Source organism: Anomalospiza imberbis, chromosome 15 (assembly GCF_031753505.1).
Source record: "Anomalospiza imberbis isolate Cuckoo-Finch-1a 21T00152 chromosome 15, ASM3175350v1, whole genome shotgun sequence".
NCBI lineage: Eukaryota > Metazoa > Chordata > Aves > Passeriformes > Viduidae > Anomalospiza > Anomalospiza imberbis.
The window spans coordinates 2,101,728-2,121,460 of NC_089695.1; the positions used below are offsets into that span (position 1 = coordinate 2,101,728).

Below are 19,733 nucleotides of genomic sequence, written 5' to 3' on the forward strand. Positions count from 1 at the left end.
GGGTCCTAAGGAGGTGAGGGGACGGGATGGGAAAAGGATGGGAGGACAAACATGAGGGATGAAAGCCAGGAGGGTGAAAGCTGGAGGGGACATCTCACACAGTTCTCACGCTGGAACTGTGGGATTTGGTGCTTCCTGGTGTTTCCCAGGCAGGGTGAGGATCCCAAGGAGCTCACTTTTGCCTGGACAGGAGAAAACCAGCACCCTGAAGGTTCAGGTGGGGCTGATTTTCCATCACATTTAGGATCCCACCGCATCCCAAGGCTGTCTGAGGGCCTGTGAAGGTCCCAGCGTTGCCTCCTGCTGCACTCAGCCCTGGCTGGGGGCTGTGCCAGAGCAGATTCCAGCATCCATCGGCCGGAGGCGGAGCCCTGGAACAGGGATTTGATCATCTCTTCATCTCCTGCACATTTGAGTCATGAGCATAATTCAGCAGCTTTCAGGCTTCAGGGAGGCCAGGGAAAACAGCCCCTCCTCGGCTTCTCCTCCTTGGAAATTGTTTGTCCTTCCCCACCCACCTCACCCCAAGCACAGACTTTTGGGGTGCAGAGGGTGCCACCACATTTGGGATGAGCTGGTCCACACAGCGAGGGAGCTGTGCCATGGCAGAGCTACCCTGGCAGCCAGGGAGGCCCTGGGAAAGGTGCCATCCTTTCCAGCAAGCTTGGAAGGGGCAGGGATGGGCAGAGCTTTTCCCAGGAAAGGAATGCTGTGCCCTGGTATAAATTCGTGCTGGTAGAAATCCTGCAGGAACCACAGCTGAGGGAGTCATGGATCTGTTCTCAGGGAGCTGGGCGAGCTGGGCTCTGTGTGTGGATGGAGCACCTGGACCTGCCACGGTCCGGGAGAAGCAGAACCAGGAGCAGAGCAGTGACTGGGATGGGATGGAGAGCACAGGGAGGGATTTGGGGTAGGGATGAGGAGGGCAGGAAGTCTCCATCCCTCCTGACACTTGCCCAGTGCTTCCCCACATCCCTGCCCTGCACTCCAGCCCTTCCTAGCACTTTGCAGATCCATCCCTGCTGTCCTGGCTGTTACAGCCGAGTCCCTCTGGCACAGAGCCCTCTGCTTCCTTCCAGGCTTTCCTTGAAGACCTCGTGTTCCCTTTCCCTGGCCACCCGGGATGCACTCTCAGGGCGAGTGCTCATGAGAGGGGCAGGCCAAGGTGGCCTCTGCTGTCCATTCCCTAAGGATGCACATCCTCCTTTGGCAGCCCTCTGCCGTGTTTGGGCAGAAAGAACTGAGGTTTGGGGCTTTTCCTGGATTTGTGGGTGGTTTTTGTTGGAGTTTTCCTGAGTGAAGGAGGTGCCACTGGAATGTGGTGTCACCATGCAGGCAATGAGTTGTGAGTGGACAGAGCAGCCTTCCTTGATGGCTCCTCCAGATCAGATCTGTGCAGGGAAACTGAGGAATGGTTTGAGCCAGTTGATTCCAGAGGTGTTGACAAAAGGGCACACAAAGTCCTGGGGACACTTTCAGCTCCACCTCATTCCATAGGATCATAGAACATGGAATGGTTTGGAAGCAACCTTCAAAATCAGTTTGTTCTACACCCTGCCACGGCAGGGACACCTCCCACTGTTCCAGGCTGCTCCAAGCCCCGGTGTCCAGCCTGGCCTTGCCACTGCCAGGGATCCAGGGACAGCCACAGCTGCTCTGGGCACCCTGTGCCAGGGACTGCCCACCCTCCCAGGGAACAATACCCTCCCAAAATCCCACGTGTGGCAGTGCCAGAGGAACAGAAACCTCTGCTCTGTGCCTGCAGGGTAACACCAGAGTGGGTTATGGGGGATTCCCCCATGTTATTACAACACTAATTAATCACTGGGCCTGATGGTTTTCCTGTGGGATCCTTGCTGTGCTTCCCAGAAAGCCAAAGTGAGCCTCACGGCTCTGTCCCTGCAGTGCTGGAGCTGTGACAAGGCTGCTGCAAAGAGGGAACTGAGCTGGGGCTGGATATCCAACCTCTTCTAAAACCTCCTTTTTAAAGGTTTTGGGAAAGAATCATCTTTCTCTGGAGTCAAACCTTGCAATTTGGGGCTATTTTAGGAGTGCGGGTGGGCCTCAGCTGTGTCCATATGAGATCAGAGTGGCGAGATGGGCTCAGGGAGGTCATTCCGAGTTTTCCAAAGCTGCCTTTCCCCGGGAATGTGGGTGCTGGGGTGTGATTGGCACCTGCTGGGCTGATGGACAGGCGGGGAGGGAGCCGGGGAGGAGGGGCAGGCGCAGTTCCTCTCCTTGGAGCAGAGCGTGGCTGCCATTCCCGTTAATCCCATTAGGGCTGCTCGCACTAAACCCCTGAGCTCTGCCTGCTCCAGGGAGCGCCTGGGCCGTGCTCTGGGCCAGGCTCAGCGCGGGTGGATGGGCAGGAGAGCCCGGTCCAGGCAGCTGTGCCTCCTTGTGGGATTAAATCATGGTGCCAGGCCAGCCTGGGCACTCATTCTGGGATAAAGGGGGGTCCTGGCAATGGGAGGGGCTGGGAGCAGGGCAGGGATGGGGATAGGGTGGGGTGAGAGTTTTGGGGATGAGGGGACAGGGACAATGTGGGGTGGGAGCTCTGGAATGGGGGATGGGGATGAGGGATGGAGACAATGTAGGGTGAGAGCTCTGGGGATGAGGGATGGAGACAGTGTGGGGTGAGAGCTCTGGGGTTGAGGGGACAGGGACAGCAGTGTGTGTGTGGGGGATGACCAGCTAGCCCTGGACACTCTCCCTGTGTAGGAGGAGGACAGTTCCCCGCTGGCAGAGGAGCAGAGCCCCTGCCCGTGATCAGCTGCTGGCAGCAGCACCCCAGCCTTGTCCCCATCAATCTGCCGTGGCAATAAATGGAGCCGAGCGTTCTGCTGGGGCTCCAGCTCCAGAGCCCCCAAGGGAGGGGGCTGGGCTGGTTCTAAATCTCCTAATCCCCTTCATCAGAGTGCCAGACAAGCAGAGACACCGAGCAAACTGCCTGGGGCTGGGCCCCCCTGCCTCCTCTGAGCTGCTGCAAATCCCAATCATCCTGCGGGCGATTACAGGGGCTTCTCCTGGAGCACAATATCCAATCTCCCCCAGAGGCCATCACAACATATGCAGGGCCAGGCTCCAGGGCCACCGCGGGCTTGTCTCTCGCTCATCCTATTAGCGGAGTGCCTGGCAGGGGTGTGCGGGGCCGGGCACCGCCCGGAGCCGGCGGGGGAAGGAGGGAGCGGCTCCCCCGAGCCGCGGTCCCGCTCCTCCGGCACTCCGGGCTCCGCTCCCCGCCCCGATTCGGCCGCTGCAGCCCCTCCCTGCCCTCTCCATGGTCCTGCTCTGGAGGTTTCACAGCCGCCTGTGGAAACCGTGGAATAAAACACATTTCGTGATTAAAAAAAAAAAAAAAAAAGTGGTGTCAGCTCTTCTGTTCTTTTGGAACCTCTACCCCGAGCACTGCGCTGGCTCAGCGGTGATCCAGAGCCCTGCTGCCGTGCCAAGAGGGATTTGTGGCCATCATCACAGCAGAAAGAGCTGTCCCATTGCTCATCCAAGGAAAAATCCACCCTGCTGGGCCCTCACTGCTCAGCCAGCTCTGGGCAGGGCTCTGCTGGCTCGCTCTGGAGTTGCTTGGCCCAGGAACCACCTCAGCACCTTTCAAATTCTTTAAGGATGCAGTGAGGAGAGGTCAGGCTGTTCTGAGGTTCCCACCTGGCTCACTGTTTCCAGCTGCCAGAAATGCCCACTGTTCTGGGAGTGAGGAACTTGGGGAAGCACAGATGGGATGGGGGTGAGGCCCTGAGGCTTCCCAGAGCAGCTGTGGCTGCCCCTGGATCCCTGGCAGTGCCCAAGGCCAGGCTGGACAGGACTTGAGCAGCCTGGGACAGTGCGAGGTGTGGCACTGGATGGGCTTTAAATTCCCTTCCAACCCAACCCACCCCATTCCCTGATTCCATGCCTGGAGTCACTGTGTGGGGAGGAGATGCTGCCTGGGGATGTGGTGCAGGTTCCTGTCCATCACAGGTACCATGAACAGCCCCGTCCCCCTTTCCCCTTCTCTCCAAGTGGGAAGGAAAGTGCCAGAGCAGGAAAGCAGAAGGCTCCTAATTAAAGCAGATAAAAGAATCCGTAGCTGGAGGGACTCATGGCCACAAGGAGCACCCAAGGATGTGGACTTAGCAGGGATCAGAGCTCCTTCCCCTTCCTTGACCAGGTGAGACACAGAATAAGATGCCCAGAGCAGCTGTGGCTGCCCCTGGATCCCTGGCAGTGCCCAAGGCCAGGCTAGGCAGGGCTGGGAGCAGCCTGGGACAGTGGGAAGTGTCCCTGCCATGGCAGGGGGTGACACTGGGTGATCTCCAAGGTCCCTTCCAACCCAAATTCTTCTGTGCTTCTGTGATCCCATGGCTACTGAAAATCCAGCTTTAAACCTCCCAGTGCTTAGGGCTGAGCAAAGTCCTGCTGGGAAAACCCTCAGGAGGAAATGGTGCCACTGCCCTGCTGAAGCCAGCAGGAGATCCCAAACCTCATGCCCATTACCATGCAAGCCCTGGAAATGACCCTGCCAGGTCTGTGCAGGCAGCTGGATGGCTGGGGCTGCAGGGTCAGGCCCTCGGGAGGCACAGGAATTCAATTTCCCATCAAAATGGATGTCCCTGGCCTGGCACGCACCCAGCTCCCGCTGTAAGCCAGGACCCAATTAAACCAGATGTACCTGGAAAAGCCAGGTCACAACAGGGCTTTGGCACGAGCCCAGCCCAGCCCTGTCACACGCTGTCCCCAGTTGTCACCCCTCACCCCGCAGGGATGGCCTGGAGCTCCCATCTCCTCCACCTCCAGCCAGGAATGGATCCCCACAGATTGACCATGGCACCAAGGCCACATCAGCCCATCCACGGGGACAGGCAGGTGGGACAATCCTGGGGTGGAAGATTCCTGTTCCCACCCCCTGCTGGGCTCCATGGGCACCAAATCCATCCTGAGGGTGCTGCTGGGATCCCTGTGCCCAAGCCCCCGGCTGTGCTGGGCAGCTGCAGCACCCACAGCATCCGCAGGCCCCTTCCCAGGCGGTAATTGATGTGTGCTGCCATGGAAACCAGAGGGTTCCAGCCCGGCTGGATGCGAGCTCAGGGCTGTGCTGGAGGAGTGGAAGGCTTCGTGTGCTGATGTGGGGTGAGGGGAGAGCACAGGAACGGGGAGGAGAGGCAAGGAGGGAACGAGGAGGGCAGGGAGTGGGTGGGACGGGTGGGAAAGGGCCAGCAGAGAGGGGAAGGAGGCACAGATGGTGTCAGGGAGGGGTCTGATATCCTGGAATGACTGAGGAAGAGGGAGTGTGAGGAGCAACTGCAGGGCATGGAATGTTCAGGTCGGACAGGGAGGGCCTGGGACTGTCTCTGCTTAGGAAAACACCTTTTGGTCACCTGTCTCTGCCCTCTGTGCCAGCTGTGCCAGCCTGGAACCACCCTCAGCATCAAGATCCTCTTTCCTTGGGCTGGCAGCAAAGGGCACGGAGCTGCCCAGGATCCCTGGGGACACATCCCTGCTCCCAGCTGGCCTGGGCCTGCCCCGAGGGGCAGCTGGGAGCCCCCCAGGCCTCACCACGAGGGGCAGCCCCTCAGGAATGGGGGCATCAGATCCCCTCTCACGGCCCTGCAGAGCCCTGGGGAGGGGATGGCTCAAAAGGAGTCTCTGCAAAGGGGAGGGGAGGCCAAGCTTCATCTTCACGTGGGAACTCTTCCTTCCTGGAGTCTTCCAAGATGGGAAGGAGCCTTTGCCTGGTGGTCCAACCACAGTGAGCCCAGAGCTGAGCAGGGAGAGGTGCAAGGCTGTGTGTGAGCCCAGCACAGCCCGGATGTGCCACACCTGTATGGAACTCACTGGAGAGGGGAGCAACCCTACCCCGAGCCAGGAAACCTCCTGGGATCGTTGGGATCCTGTGCAAAGGCAGGCAGGGAGACCCCACAGCCACGGCTGGAGGAGCTCCCTGCAGCTGGGGTGGGAAGAGCCACAAATGTGCCCTGGTTTGGAGTGGCCCAGATGTATCCAAAAGGTCTGAAATACCCAAAACCCCAGCCATGCCTGGGAAAGGAGCTGGTGAAATGGTGGGAAACAGACCAAGTCTCCAAGGAGCGGTGGTGGAGATGGGAAGGGGTCTGGAGAGCTTTGATGGGATTTTCCCTGATTCCCACCTTGGCTGGTGGCAGGTGCAGGCAGCCTTGGGGCTGGAGGTGATTTTTCATTGAAATATTTGGGTTTCGATCATAGAATCAATCACACAATCATGGAATGGCTTGGGTTGGAAGGGGCCTGAAAGCTCCTCCAGCTCCAACCCCCTGCCGTGAGCAGGGACACCTTCCACTGGAGCAGGATGATCCAAACCCCGTCCAACCTAGCCTTGCAGGAGTCTGGTCTGTGGGAAAGTGCTCTGGGGACTTATCCTCCTTGTCCTTGTGCAGGAACATCCATCAGCTGGCAAACAGGGAGCCAAGAGCAGGGCAGGGAGGCAGGTAAACCCCAAAGCCTTCCCAGCTCTTTCTTCCCCTGAGGATGCTCAGGGGGACGCGTGGGAAGGAGCAGCCAGGCCCAGAAACAGCCGGGTTTTCACACTTTTATTGTAAAGCTTTAGGAAGGGCTAATTACAATGGAGTTGGTCATCTTGACAGCTCAGCAAACGAACGGAACAGGGGAGAACGGAAAGGGGCATCACGACGGTGTCATGCTCACGGCTCCGAACAGAAAGAGTTACAAGGGAATCAATTGTGCTCACAGCGCCCGGGGAAAACCAAGCCCAAGGCCCAAAGGCTTCCCCACACAGGGAAATGCATCACACATTGAGCAGTACAACCTTAGCAAGAGGCGTCGCCTTAGACATAGGGCACCATCTGAAAAATAGTGGGGGGACTTTACTCTGCCATAGGATTTCTCCTTTAGAAAAGCTACACCTGCATGTACATAAAACTGTACAAAAAACAAGGCATCACAAGCAAGGAAATGAAATCTCGTATAAATAGAACCAACACTGAAGAGCTACAAAGGGGTCGCTTAGATCCTTCCCACGCAGCCCGCCTGCTCCCTGGCTCCCACCTTTGGTTTTCCCCCTGGCTTGTCCTAGTGCAGTGTGAGATACAGTGAACCCTCCTCCTCCCTGTGCTTGTCTGGACTGGGGCCCGTGGGGAGCTGTCCTCCCCCCACGCGCACAGAGGCTTTATCCTTCTGGCTTATAATTGTGCAAATGAGCTTCTTCCCACAGCACCTCTTCCTCGCCCTCCCCCAGGACTGATCCCCAGCCACACTGGCAGCTTCCCCCCGGGGCAAATCCCCTCAAACCCCTCTCCCAGGACTGATGTCCGGCGCCCTCTCCTCCCCAGGGACCCATCCCCCTGCACCCCTGGCAACCCACTGAGGCCCCGGTCCCAATGCCCCCCTCTGGCCTTCCCCGCACACCCACCCAGTGCCCCCAGAGCCCCAACCCCTCTGCACCCCCAGACACCCAAACCTGGCCCCACCGTGCTCCCCTTCAAACCCCCACCAGCCCTCTGTGCACCCCCACAGGACTCAGCCACCCCCAAACCCATCCCCACCCCCATCCTGCGGAGACCCCCCTGCACTCACCCCTCCCTCTGCACCGTGCTCGCACTGAGGACCTTGCCAGTGCTCCAGGGGACAGCACAGCAATTCCAGCCACAGGAATTCCAGCCTCGGGATCCCTCTGGAGACCCCAGCACAAGGTAGGGAGCCCCCCTGCCGGGATGAGGTGATCTTGGACAAGCCTCCCTCAGATGTGGCTCTCCGGGGGTCCCCGAGAGGGGCACTGGACACTGCCACTGCCTGGGCCCAGGGGAGGCGTGAGCAGCCGAGTTGGCAGTGGAGTCAAAGATCGTGGCCAGCGCGGCCAAATTGCACATTCTGCCCAGTTTGGCCCTGAAACTACAGAGCTACAATAAAAACAAGGTCAGGAGTGGCACCTGTTCCGGCAGCCAGACCGGGGGAACGCGGCCCCGAAGGGCAGAGCAGGAATCCCGGCCGGGCGGGCGGCTGGACCTCCACCGGGAGCATCCCGCCCGCTCCAGGGACACCCGGCCGGGCGGGAGCAGCAGCGGGAGGCCGGGAGGAGGGTCCTGCCTCCTCCGGCTGGCACCGCCGGGTGCCGGGGTCGCGGGCGATGCAGGGTGGCAGCGGTGCCACCCGGGGAAGGCAGGGCTGGGACACGAGGGACGCGAGGCAGCGGGTGCGAGCAGGCACCTTCTGCCGCCCTTCCTTTGTCCCCCGGGCTCGGCTGGCACCGTGTCCCCTCGGGGAGCCGCGCGGGGAGGTGGCTGCGTCTGCCACCGCCCCATCAGGGGGAGAGGAGCTGCTCAGAGCGGGGTGCTGGGGGGGAGAGGCTGGGCAGGGGGTCCCGACAGGCACTACAGCTATGGCAGGGCAGGCCCTGCCCCAGCCCTGCGGCGTCCCTGTGCCCCCGAAGCCCGGCAGAGCCCCGCGCCAGCCCCCCGGGCACGGACCGTGCGCTCCGAGGATGCGCTGCCCTGCCGGCCTCGCTCCCTCAGGAAGGTGCCAGAGCTGGAGACGGGAAGCACAAGGGTGCAGCACGGCCCCTCCCGTGGCCCGGCGGGCGAGGACGGGGAAGGGCTACCCAGGAATGAGGCGCAAGTCGCCCGGACCCCTCCGGCCAGGGGTGCACCCCGCAACCAGGACTGTGCCCCGGCTGCCAAGGGAGCAGCGACAGAGCCAGGGGTCCCGCTCTGAGGAGCCCTGTGAGGGGCAGGGGCTCCTCTCCCCCGCCCCGGGTGGGGACCCTGCACGGGAGCTGAGGACGCCGGGGCAGCAGGGACCTGCCGGGGAGACTGGCGACCTTTGACAATGGAAGAGAAAGCTGGACCCCGTGAGAGTGGCCCTGTGGCCTAAGGGCAGCGGAGTCCAGCGGGCAGGGGCTTGGCAGCCCCCGGTGTGACCCTGAGACAAAGCTCCTCCTCACAAAGGCAATGGTGGCTTTACAGGCGGATGGGACGGAGGTCGAGGGCACGGCACAGCCTGGCCTCGTGGGCATCCCCTGCCCCGGAGGAGGCCCGAGGCGATGGGCTGAGAGCCAGAGCCGCTGGCGACCTCCCTGCCAGCAGAGGCGGACTGAGGGCTTCTCCGGACCCAGCCGGTCCCTTCCTGGGGACATCCCCTCCCCGGACCCAGCCGGTCCCTTGACTGGGGGCTTCCCCACCCCTCTTCCACCCGCCAGGTGCAGGGCCACCACCGGGGACCCCCCCCACCCCCAAAGCAGCCCCCACCTATGGCACCGGGCAGTCCCTAGGGACCCTGCAGCTTGTGGGCACAGTGACAACGTTCAGAAAGAGATCCAGGCTGAAAAACAGCAAAGTCCCTACAGTCCAGCCAGGATGCTGCCCCTCTCCTCCAGCTCCCCAGCTGCTGTTTCAGGGACTGATCACATCTCTATTTACAATATAGAACACGAGTGCGGGCTGGACGCTGCACTCCCAGGGGCTCTTCCACGCAGGAAACCATTCAAAGTTGGAACTTGCTCCCTGTGGTTTGATTTTTTTTCTCTTTTTTTTTTGTTTTGTTTTTCCTCTTTTTTTTGTCTGCTTTGTTTTGTTTTGTTTTGTTTTCTCTTTAAGCGTCTTTTTTTTTTTTTTTTTTTTTTTTGTTTCAAGGACAATAAAAAGTTGCGATCAGGCAGGACTTGAATGTCATTCCTATAAGATTCGTATTTACAGGAGTCTACAGCAAAGAGACAGGCAGCTGGCTCCCCGTGCTCGGGGACACTCCTCGTCCTATGCCCCAGGAACTCCACCAGCTCTGCGTGGACCTTTGGTACGTAAGCCCTTCTCTCCCTTCTCCGTGCCCTCCGCACCAGGAGTCTGCCCAGCCCTCCCCGGCAGCAGTTCGGGATGCTCGGCAATCGGGGTTGGGATGCTTTTCACCCTCCCCACCCACCCCCAGCCCTGGGCAACACGGGGTTAAAAAGGCGCTCCTCTCATCCCTGCCTCGCCCTGCCCTGCTCCCCGCAGAGCCCCCTGCCTGGAGAAGCGGCCGGAGCCATAAAGCATCGAAGTGGAAAATGTTCCTCTGGCCTCTGCTCCCTGCCCCTCATGCCCAGCCTCACAGGTAGATCTCCCTCTTGGTGGTCTGGGCCGAGGGGGTGGTGGCTGGCTGGAAGTCCGAGGTCTGGGTGAGAGGAATTTCCTCCATGGGAGAGTCCTTGCAGGGCTCATGGCTACTATTGGAGAAGGCACTGTACGTGGGGAGCAGGCGGAGGTTGGCCATTTTGGTGCTGCGCTCTTCCGACAGTCTGGGGCTGCCGTTCCCGACTTGCTCTTGACTCCCTCTGTCTTGGTAAGGCACAAAAGTGGAGAGTTTGAGGGCGTTCTTGGGCCTGCGGCTGGGGGAGGACTGGCCAGGCATCCAGCAGGTATCGGAGTGGCCGAACTCTGTGCACTCCCGGGTGCAGGTCCCAGTCATGGCTACATCGGGCAGAGGCCGGAGATCTGCGGGGAACAAGGGACAGCGGCGTTACCCCCGGGAACCCCGGCTTGGGAACCCTGCCTCAGGAACCCTGCCTCGGGAACCTTGGCACAGGAACCCTGACTCAGGAACCCCGGCTCAGGAACCCTGCCTTGGGAACCCTGCCTCAGGAACCCTGCCTCAGGAACCCCGCCTCGAGAACCCCAGCTCAGGAACCTTGGCTCGGGAACCCTGCCTCAGGAACCCTTGCACAGGAACCCTGTCTCGGGAACCCTTGCACAGGAACCCTGCCCCAGGTACCCTGCCTTGGGAACCCCATCTCAGGAATCCTGCCTCAGGAACCCTGCCTTGCGTACAACACCTCAGGAACCCCACCTCGGGTACCTTGCCTCAGGAACCCTGCCTTGGGAACCCTCCCTTGGGATGCAGGGATGAGGAGCAGGGACTGGACATTTCTGTCCTGCCCATGCTGGGAGGGACAGCCGGACTCACAGACACCCCAGGAGCCAGACCCATGGACACCCCAGGAGCTGGACCCACGGACACCCCAAGAGGTGGACACATGGACATCCCAGGAGCCGGACACACAGACACTCCAGGAGCTGGACCCATGGACACCCCAGAAGCTGGACACACAGACACCCCAGGAGCTGGACCCATGGACACCCCAGAAGCTGGACACACAGACACCCCAGGAGCCGGACCCAAGGACAAAAAAATGGGAGCAAAGCAGAGCAGGGAGGGAAACCCAAAGGCACAGAGAAACAGGAGGAAGAGCACAGGGCAGAGCTGCCCGAGCCCCTCTGGAGACCAGGATTGCACAGGGAGGCTCCACAGCTTGGATTTGCACAGCAGGACACGCGCTGCCACACCAGGCTTGATCCCAGAAGTTTAGGCACCACCTGGAACCTGCTAAGCTCCAGGAATGCCCATTGGGCACCACGGCATCACTGTGCAGAGACAGAATTGCCCTGGACTCAGCCCCGAGGCACAGCCGTGTGTCCTGGGCAGCTTCCTCAGGCATCCCTGCCCTGCTCCCACTGGGCATTCCAGGCCACATTCCAGCCTCCCCTGGCACCCTCAGTAGGAGCCACAAGCCCAGCCGGAAGTCCTGGTCTCATGTGGAGCCTGAAATCTCTGAGCACGCAGAGGCAAAGCCATGCCCACCCTGAGAAAGGCTGGAGATGCCAGGGGTGCCCTGTGCACCAAACCCCTGCCCCAAGGGAGCCCAGCACCTGAGGGCACCACAGCTCCCTGCTCCTGGCACAGCTGGGACACCATTAGAGCACCAGTTAGACCAATTCACGTACTGGTGTGCTCACACACCAGCCACCCCCTGCCCCAGGTGTCCCTGAGGCTTGGCCAGGTGTCCTTGGCACAGGCAGCACCTGTCATAAGGTTTCTGAGGCTGGAATTTGGCACTTCCATGCAGAGCTGTGTGTCCCTCCCAGAGCCATCCCAGTCACGAGCCAGTGCTTGATTTCTGCCCCAATTTGGGACACCACAGAGTGCCCTGGGACACGTCACCGCCTGCTGCCACAAGCAGATCCAGCCTGGTGCTGATGCTGGGGTGGACGCAGGAGCTGTTTATGACCTTGAGGCTGCTCAGACTTCCAGATGTCCCTGTAGTTCCCAAAAATCCTCTCTGTGTCTCCACCACCATGGAGTTCTCTCCACTGACAGTGATGGAGGGAGATGCTAAGGAGCTCTGGGGACCTGTGGGGCACCCCCTTCCCATGGGACACACACTAGTCCACACAATTCCCTCATCCCAAAAGCAGGGCAGACCCACAGGTGCTCCCTGAGCCCTGGGAAGAAGCAAACTAGATCACCATGGTGGGGTTTCTGCCCTGGCCCACGCTCCCTCCTGCCACCAGTTTGGGACTGCCACACACCCGAGTCACCCTGGCACAGCTTTCACACACAGGATGCAGGAGAAGGCTCCAGACAATGCTGGGAATGCTTGACACCGGCATAGATGAAGGGGTGAAGTCAGCAGCCAACCATTGTGTGAGCACATCTTGCCTTAAAGCAGCCCCCAGTGACGCTCCCCAAACCCTCAGCGGGGGGCTGAGGCAGCCCAGTTTTCCCCCTGGGGCCTGTGCCCACATTCCATCCCTGGCACCCACGGGGGCTCCCCCTGGCAGCTGGGATATCCTGGCGGGAGCCACACGGACATACCTGATGGCAGCCCCCCTTCACAGCCTGCTCCGCTCAGGGGACTCTGATGAGGGGCAGAAAAAGGACGACAGCGTCACATAAGTGCACAGCCCCGGCCTCCACACCCCCGTCAGCCTCTGCCACCCCCTGTCCCCCTGGTCCCCGCTGCCTCCTTGGCCTCTCCTGGCCCTGCTCCAGCCTCCTGGAGGCTGCTCGGCCACCGCTGCTCCTCCCTCACTCCTTGCCCCAGCTCTGTCCTGATCCTCCCTGGAGCCCAGGGGCCCTGGCGGGACTCACACGGGACAGCGGGAGGCCACCTGGCTGTGACACCAGAAACTCGGGAACACAGAGGGGTTGGGGCTGTGCACACACACATGGATACACACACATGGATACCCACACAGGAATACACACACAGGAATACACACACAGATACACACACAGGGATACACACACATGGATACACACACAGGGATACACACACATGGATACACACATGGATACACACACATGGATACACACACATGGATACACACAGGGATACACACACAGGGATACACACATGGATACTCACACAGCGATACACACACATGGATACACACTTGGTTACACACACATGGACACACACACATGGATACACACACAGGGATACACACACATGGATACACACTTGGTTACACACACATGGACACACACATGGATACACACACACATGGATACACACACAGGAATGCACACATGGACACACACATGGATACACACACGGACACACACATGGATAGACACACACATGGATACACACACAGGAATGCACACATGGACACACACATGGATACACACACGGACACACATGGATACACACACATGGATACACACATGGATACACACACATGGATACACACACATGGATACACACTTGGTTACACACACATGGATACAAACATGGATACACACAGGGATACACAGACAGGAATACACACATGGATACACATGGATACACACACAGGGATACACACACAGGGATACACACACATGGATACACACATGGATACACACACATGGATACACACATGGGCATACACACAGGGATACACACACATGGATACACACACATGGATACACACACATGGATACACACATGGATACACACAGGGATACACACACAGGGATACACACATGGATACACACATGGATACACACACATGGATGCACACACAGGGATACACACACAAGGATGCACACACAGGGATACACACACATGGATACACACACAGGGATACACACACATGGATACATACACATGGATGCACACATGGATACCCACACATGGATACCCACACGTGGACACACGCAGGGACACACACATGGATACACACACATAGATAAACACGTGGATACACACACATGGATACATACACATGGATACACACAGGGATACACACATGGATACACACACATGGATACATACACAGGGATACGCACACGGATACACACACATGGATGCACACACATGGATACACACACAGGGATACACACACATGGATACACACACAGGGATACACACATGGATACCCACACATGGACACACGCACGGACACAAACATGGATACACACACATAGATAAACACGTGGATACACACACATGGATACATACACATGGATACACACACAAGGATACACACATGGATACACACACATGGATATATACACATGGATACACACACAGGGATACACACATGGATACCCACACATGGATACACACACATGGACACAAACACATGGACACACACACATTGATACACATATGGACACACACACATGGGCACACACACCTGGATACACACACATGGATAAACACATGGATATACACATGGACACACACACACGGATACACACACAGGGACACACCCATGGACACACACACAAATCCACACTCCGATACATCCCAGCAAGATGCTCCGCCCTGCTTGCCGTGCTGGGGACAGCCATGCTCACTCCGCGGGGACACAAAGCAGCAGCACAAAAGCAGCCCAGGGGACATGGCGGTGGCATGGGCAGCACGAGAGCATGGCTTGGCAGGGACGTCCTTGGGGCTGGCTGTGCACCAGCTGCCCTATTTCCTGGGGAATCACCTCAATTCTCTCTCCCACGTGAGATACAAAACCAGAGGCACAACGGCTTCGTTTCATCCCTGCTCTGGCAAGCAGAAGCAGAGAATGGAATCTGAACCCCAGAGAATCCATCAGGTTTTCCTCTCAGAACCACAGGATGCTCCAGTGGCCACACAATGGCTTGGGTACTTTGAGGTCATGTTCTGTGGTCTTTTCCTTGTGTCCATGAGGAATTATCGCCATCCTTTCCTCACCAACTTTTCTCCTGGATGTCCTTTTCTCTTGCAGAAAGGCCATGGTGCTCTGTGCTCCCAGGGGAGTGGATGAGAGCCATCCCCTCTTCCTGGGGCAGAAGGAGCTTTGCCGAGCCGGCAGTGGGGACTGGCAGGACTGCAATAAAATCCACCTCTGCAGGGAACAAAGCTACGGAGATTTCCTTGTGCCAGCAGCAGCTTGGGAATGGCAGGATCAAGCAGGAACGCTGTGTTCAGGATCTTTTATTCTGCTCTACCCATTGTCTGCTCCTGGCACTGAAGCCTTTTCCAGCGTTGTCCCCTTGCTCGCGGAGCCGCTGAGGAGCGGATTCTGTGCCATGAGCCCGGAACGGGGCAGGGTGGAATTCCTGAATAGCTGGGACTGAGGGAAAACACGACCCCATGGCCTAATTCCCAGCACATGCTGGTGGCTCAGGACTCCGATGTGCCACCAGACAAGGACAAATCCCTCCTTGGTGGGAATTTTGCCCATAGATCTTCCCCAATTTTGTGGGGTGGTGAGGAGGCAGGCTCACATCTTGGGGTGCACAAAGCTTACTCGGGATTTCCCTCCTCCACCCAAAATGCACTTTTGTGTCTCTGAGGCCCTGGAATGTGACAACATTCCCAGGGATGAAGAGGATGGCCACGCCCTCTCTGGTATCAGGGTGTCCTGGGCACGCCAAGTAAAGCTTTGTGCAGCTGCCATGTTTTCCTGAGCTTTGGCCCTTCCTGGTTATTCCAGGCCACCAGATTGTGCTTCCCAGGCAGAGAAGTGGTTGCTTGGGCATTCACAATCCTCACATCCTCTTGGCTCCCCCCTTCCCACACCTTTGCCTCTCTCTGGCATCCCCTTGTCAGCTGCCTCGGGGTGCTCTCCTCCTTAGGGAAGAACCCAGGGCAGGAAAAGTCGGATCCCTTTGGTTTCTTGGGGGGCACAGTTGGGTTTTACACCAGGACACCCTCAGAGATGCCAGGTTGGCTCCTCTGGGAAAAGGCACAAATTGGTGCCTCTGCTAATTATTCCTGTCTCACTGTCTCCCCACCCAGGGCAGGACCTCATCCCGTCATCCTGCCCGGGGCAGGGCTCCTCCAAAACCTTACTGGGGAACTCCAGCAAAGCTCTGGGGCACTTTGGGAACAAGACAAAAGCAGCAGCCTCAGCCAGCAGCACTTCCACCTCCTGCAGGAGATGGGCAGAGGTTCCCTGGCCCTCTGCAAGCCTGGGAGCTCAAATCAGAGGCTGAGAGCCAGCCCCGAGCATGTTTTTTATGCCAGCCTGGTTTTTATCCCCAGCCTGGCTTGGTCCTCCCGTGTCTTCCACTTGCGTCAGTGTGGGTAGAGCAGGGATGGATGATGCAGCACAGCAGAAGTCTTGGAAGGGAGGGGAAGTGCTGGAGCAGCTCTGGGAGGGGAGGCAGTGGGGCTGTGACAGAGCAGAGCATGGCAGAGGATGCAGAGAAGCCAAGGAAAGGGGAGGAGGGAAGCACAGCATGCCAGGAGGGACTGGAGAGGCTCTGTGGTATGGGGAAATGGGGGAGTGTGGGGAGAGCAGCTGGGAGGAAATCCAGATGCTTTCCCTAAGCTGGGATCAGAAAGAGCCTTCTTCCCTCCCTGGGGAGAACTCATTCCAGCCAGCTGCCCCAAGAGCAGAGCCCCAAAGGCCTGACCTGTGCTGCCCCTGGGGACAGAGGGATGGAGCAGGGCCCACGCTGCACCCCGGCGTGCCAGGGGTTCCAAAGGTCTGTCCTGAGCCAGGGAAAGGGGCAGTGCTCCCAGGAGAGGCAGCTTGGTCATGCTGTGGACACATTCCAAGCCCTCAGGGTTCTGCAGACCCCTCTGGGATGTCCCTGACAGTGGTGGCCCCCACGAGATCACCTCCCAGCAGCACTGTCCCCCCTCCCTGTGCAACAAGGGCACCCTTCCCGCCCCACAGCTCCTGGCAGTCGGCACCATTCCCCATTTCACCATTCCTGGTGCCGTTCTCCTGCACCATGGCTCCTCCAGGAACCATTCCCAGGAATCCTGCTCCCCGCTGCCCATGGCAGAGCTGCTGGCAGGCCCCATCCTGCCGTGCCAGTGTTCTCCACAGGTGCCACTCTCCTGCAGTGCCACTCCCCACAGGTGTGTCCTCCCAGGTGTGTCCCCCCAGGTGTGTCCCCCACGGCGCACTCCTGAAGGCACAGCTCTCCCACAGTGCTGCTCCCTCCAGGTGCCATTCCCCACAGCGCCATTCCCGGGAGGTGCCATCCCCCACGGCGCTGTGCCTCCAGGTATGGGTCCCCCAGGGTGCCACGTCCTGCAGGTGCCATGTTCTGTGCTGCTACCTCCAGGTGCTGCCTCCCCCCGCTGCTGCTTTCCCTGCAGGCAGCGCTGCTGCAGTGGAGCCATCTCCCCCAGGTTCCATGTTTTACAGCACTGCTCCCTCTAGATACCACTTCCCTGCAGAGCTGCTTCCTCCAGGCTCCAGTGCTGCTGCTCCCCTCCCTCCTCAGACACCCTTAGGAACAGCTGGGATTATGCAGCCCAACATCCCATGTTCTTACACTGGCTAGCCCCATTGCTATCCTATCCCCCTATCCTATCCTATCCTATCCTATCCTATCCTATCCTACCCTATCCCATCCCATCCCATCCCATCCCATCCCATCCCATCCCATCCCAGGAGCTTCCTGCAGGGAACAGGAGCTCTGTGCCTCATTCCCAACATGTTTTCCCCTTGCCAGGGCTGTTGGGAGAGGGGAGCTGTGCTGCAGGTGGCTCTGGAGCCAGGATCTCCTTCACAAGGCCCAGAGACAAGGTCCCCCTTCATGGTACCCAAATGAGGGGGGCACAGCCAGTGCATTATCCCAGCAGGGAATAATGGAATATTCTGAGCTGAAGGGACCCACAAGGATCATCCAGTCCAGTTCCTGGCCCTGCACAGACACCCCAGCAATCCCCCTGTGCATCCCTGGTGTCCAAAGGCTCCTGGAGCTCTGGCAGCCTCGGGCCGTGCCCATTCCCTGGGGAGCCTGGGCAGTGCCCAGCACCCTCTGGGGAAGAACCTTTCCCTGATGTCCTTCCCAAAGCTCCCCCTGCAGCCGTTCCCTCCTTCCCTGAGCTCTGCCCTCGGCTCCTCTGCTGCAGCTGAAGCAGCCCAGTGCCCTCAGCCCTCCTCGGGTGGCCCCTCCAGAGCCTTCCCCAGCCCGGCCCCTCCTTTGGACACTCTGGAACAGCTTTGGGTCTCTGATGTTGTGGCACCCGAGCTGCCCCAGCACTGGCGGTGAGGCTGCCCCAGCCCAGAGCAGAGCGGGACAGTCCCTGCCTGGCTTATCCCCCAGGGCACCCTTTGGATGCAGGATCCCTCCCACGTCTCCTCACCCATTCCCATATTCCCGTGGACAAGGCCAGAGCACAGCAATGTCCCCTGCAGAGCTGCTGGAGCGCTGCCTGTCCCCACAGCGGGCACGGATGGGCACGGAGCGCTCGGGAGCGGGAGCAGGGGCCGGAGCTCCCCGCAGCCCAGGGCAGCCCCCGCCGTCCCCTCCGCAGCTCCCGCACCCCCTCCCCTCGCAGGCGGCTTGCAGGACCACTGCTAGCGCTGCAACACCCAGCCAGACGGCTGTGGGACCAATCCTCGCACTACAACACCCAGCCAGATGGCTCCCCAAACTTCCCACCCTCGCTCCAGATGGCTCCCGGTATCGGAGCCCGACCCGGCACTGCCCACCGAGGTGGTGGCTGCGGCTCCAAGCCGCACCTCCGGCTCCCAGGGCAAGAAGGAGCAACACCCGCTCTTCCATCATCCCCCGAGCTGCCCGGGCTGCTGACAGCGCACAGACGGGTTTCTCCGGGGCTCCGGAGCCAGGAGATGGAACACACCCCCAGCATCCCCCCGGCCCCTCCCGCCCCGCTGGCTCTGCCCTTGTGCCGAACAACAGCGGCTCCGAGCAGCACAGACAGCTCGCCCTGAAGGGAATGGGCTGCCAGCCCCCAGCTGCGCTCACGGATCAGCCCCCAGCCCCTGCAGGGTATCCCAGCACTCCAGAGCTGCAAACGGCTTCCCAGCCCCTGCCGAGGGATCCCAGCACGAGCCAGGAAGGGATGTGGACAGATGAATCCACCAGGCTTAGCATTGCCAGCACAGCTGGGGCTGGGGCGCTTTCCCTGCTCCCAGGGGATGTGTTCTTCCTTTTCCCCGTTCCCAGGGGATGTGTTCTTCCTTTTCCCTGCTCCCAGGGGATCTGTTCCTCCCTTCTGCCTCCCAGGGGATGTGTTTTCCCTTTTCCCGGCTCCCAGGGGATGTGTTTTCCCTTTTACCCACTCCCAGGGGATGTGTTGAGCCAAAGGAGCCACCTCCCTGCTGCAGTCACAGTGGCCACACCGCCACAGCAACGGCAGGCAGAGCACCCAGACGGATGTTCCCGGACACTGAGCCCTGCAGGGCTCAGCAACACACTGAGGGCTCCCAAAATCCCCATCACCCCACAGCTTCCCTGTGATACCCAGCAAAACAAATTCAACCCCTCTAGAACAGATTTTGTGGTCATGGTGCCACCCCCATGGTCTCCTACCTTGGCACAGAGGGGCTTCAACATTCACTGGACTATAAAAAGCAGAATTATTACATTAAACTGCTGAATAATTATGTTAAGAAGCACCTAAATAGGATTACAGGGTTCAAAGGTTAGGAAATGCCAAAATTAGGATTGTCCAGGCAGCCTTAATTCTCCTCCTGCAAGTGCTTCCTGATGCAGAGCAGAGTCACACTCTGGTGGGAAATATTTCCCCTGGGGTCCCT

At 59.3% G+C, this 19,733-nt stretch overlaps 1 protein-coding gene across 3 annotated transcripts in view; it reads right to left on the minus strand.

Annotated features, from left to right (window-relative positions):
* Window positions 1–9,552: 9,552 nt before the first annotated feature.
* PCDH1 (protocadherin 1) overlaps window positions 9,553–19,733 on the minus strand; it is a 55,527-nt gene continuing 45,346 nt past the window's right edge. For 2 of the 3 annotated variants that reach the window (XM_068205469.1, XM_068205468.1), the window contains exon 5: window positions 9,553–10,448. In XM_068205469.1, coding sequence (XP_068061570.1) covers window positions 10,063–10,448 — 386 coding nt within the window. In that variant the 3' untranslated portion in view covers window positions 9,553–10,062. Of the gene's footprint in view, window positions 10,449–12,606; window positions 12,650–19,733 lie in introns of all 3 variants that reach the window. The other variant, XM_068205470.1, reaches the window with a different exon arrangement.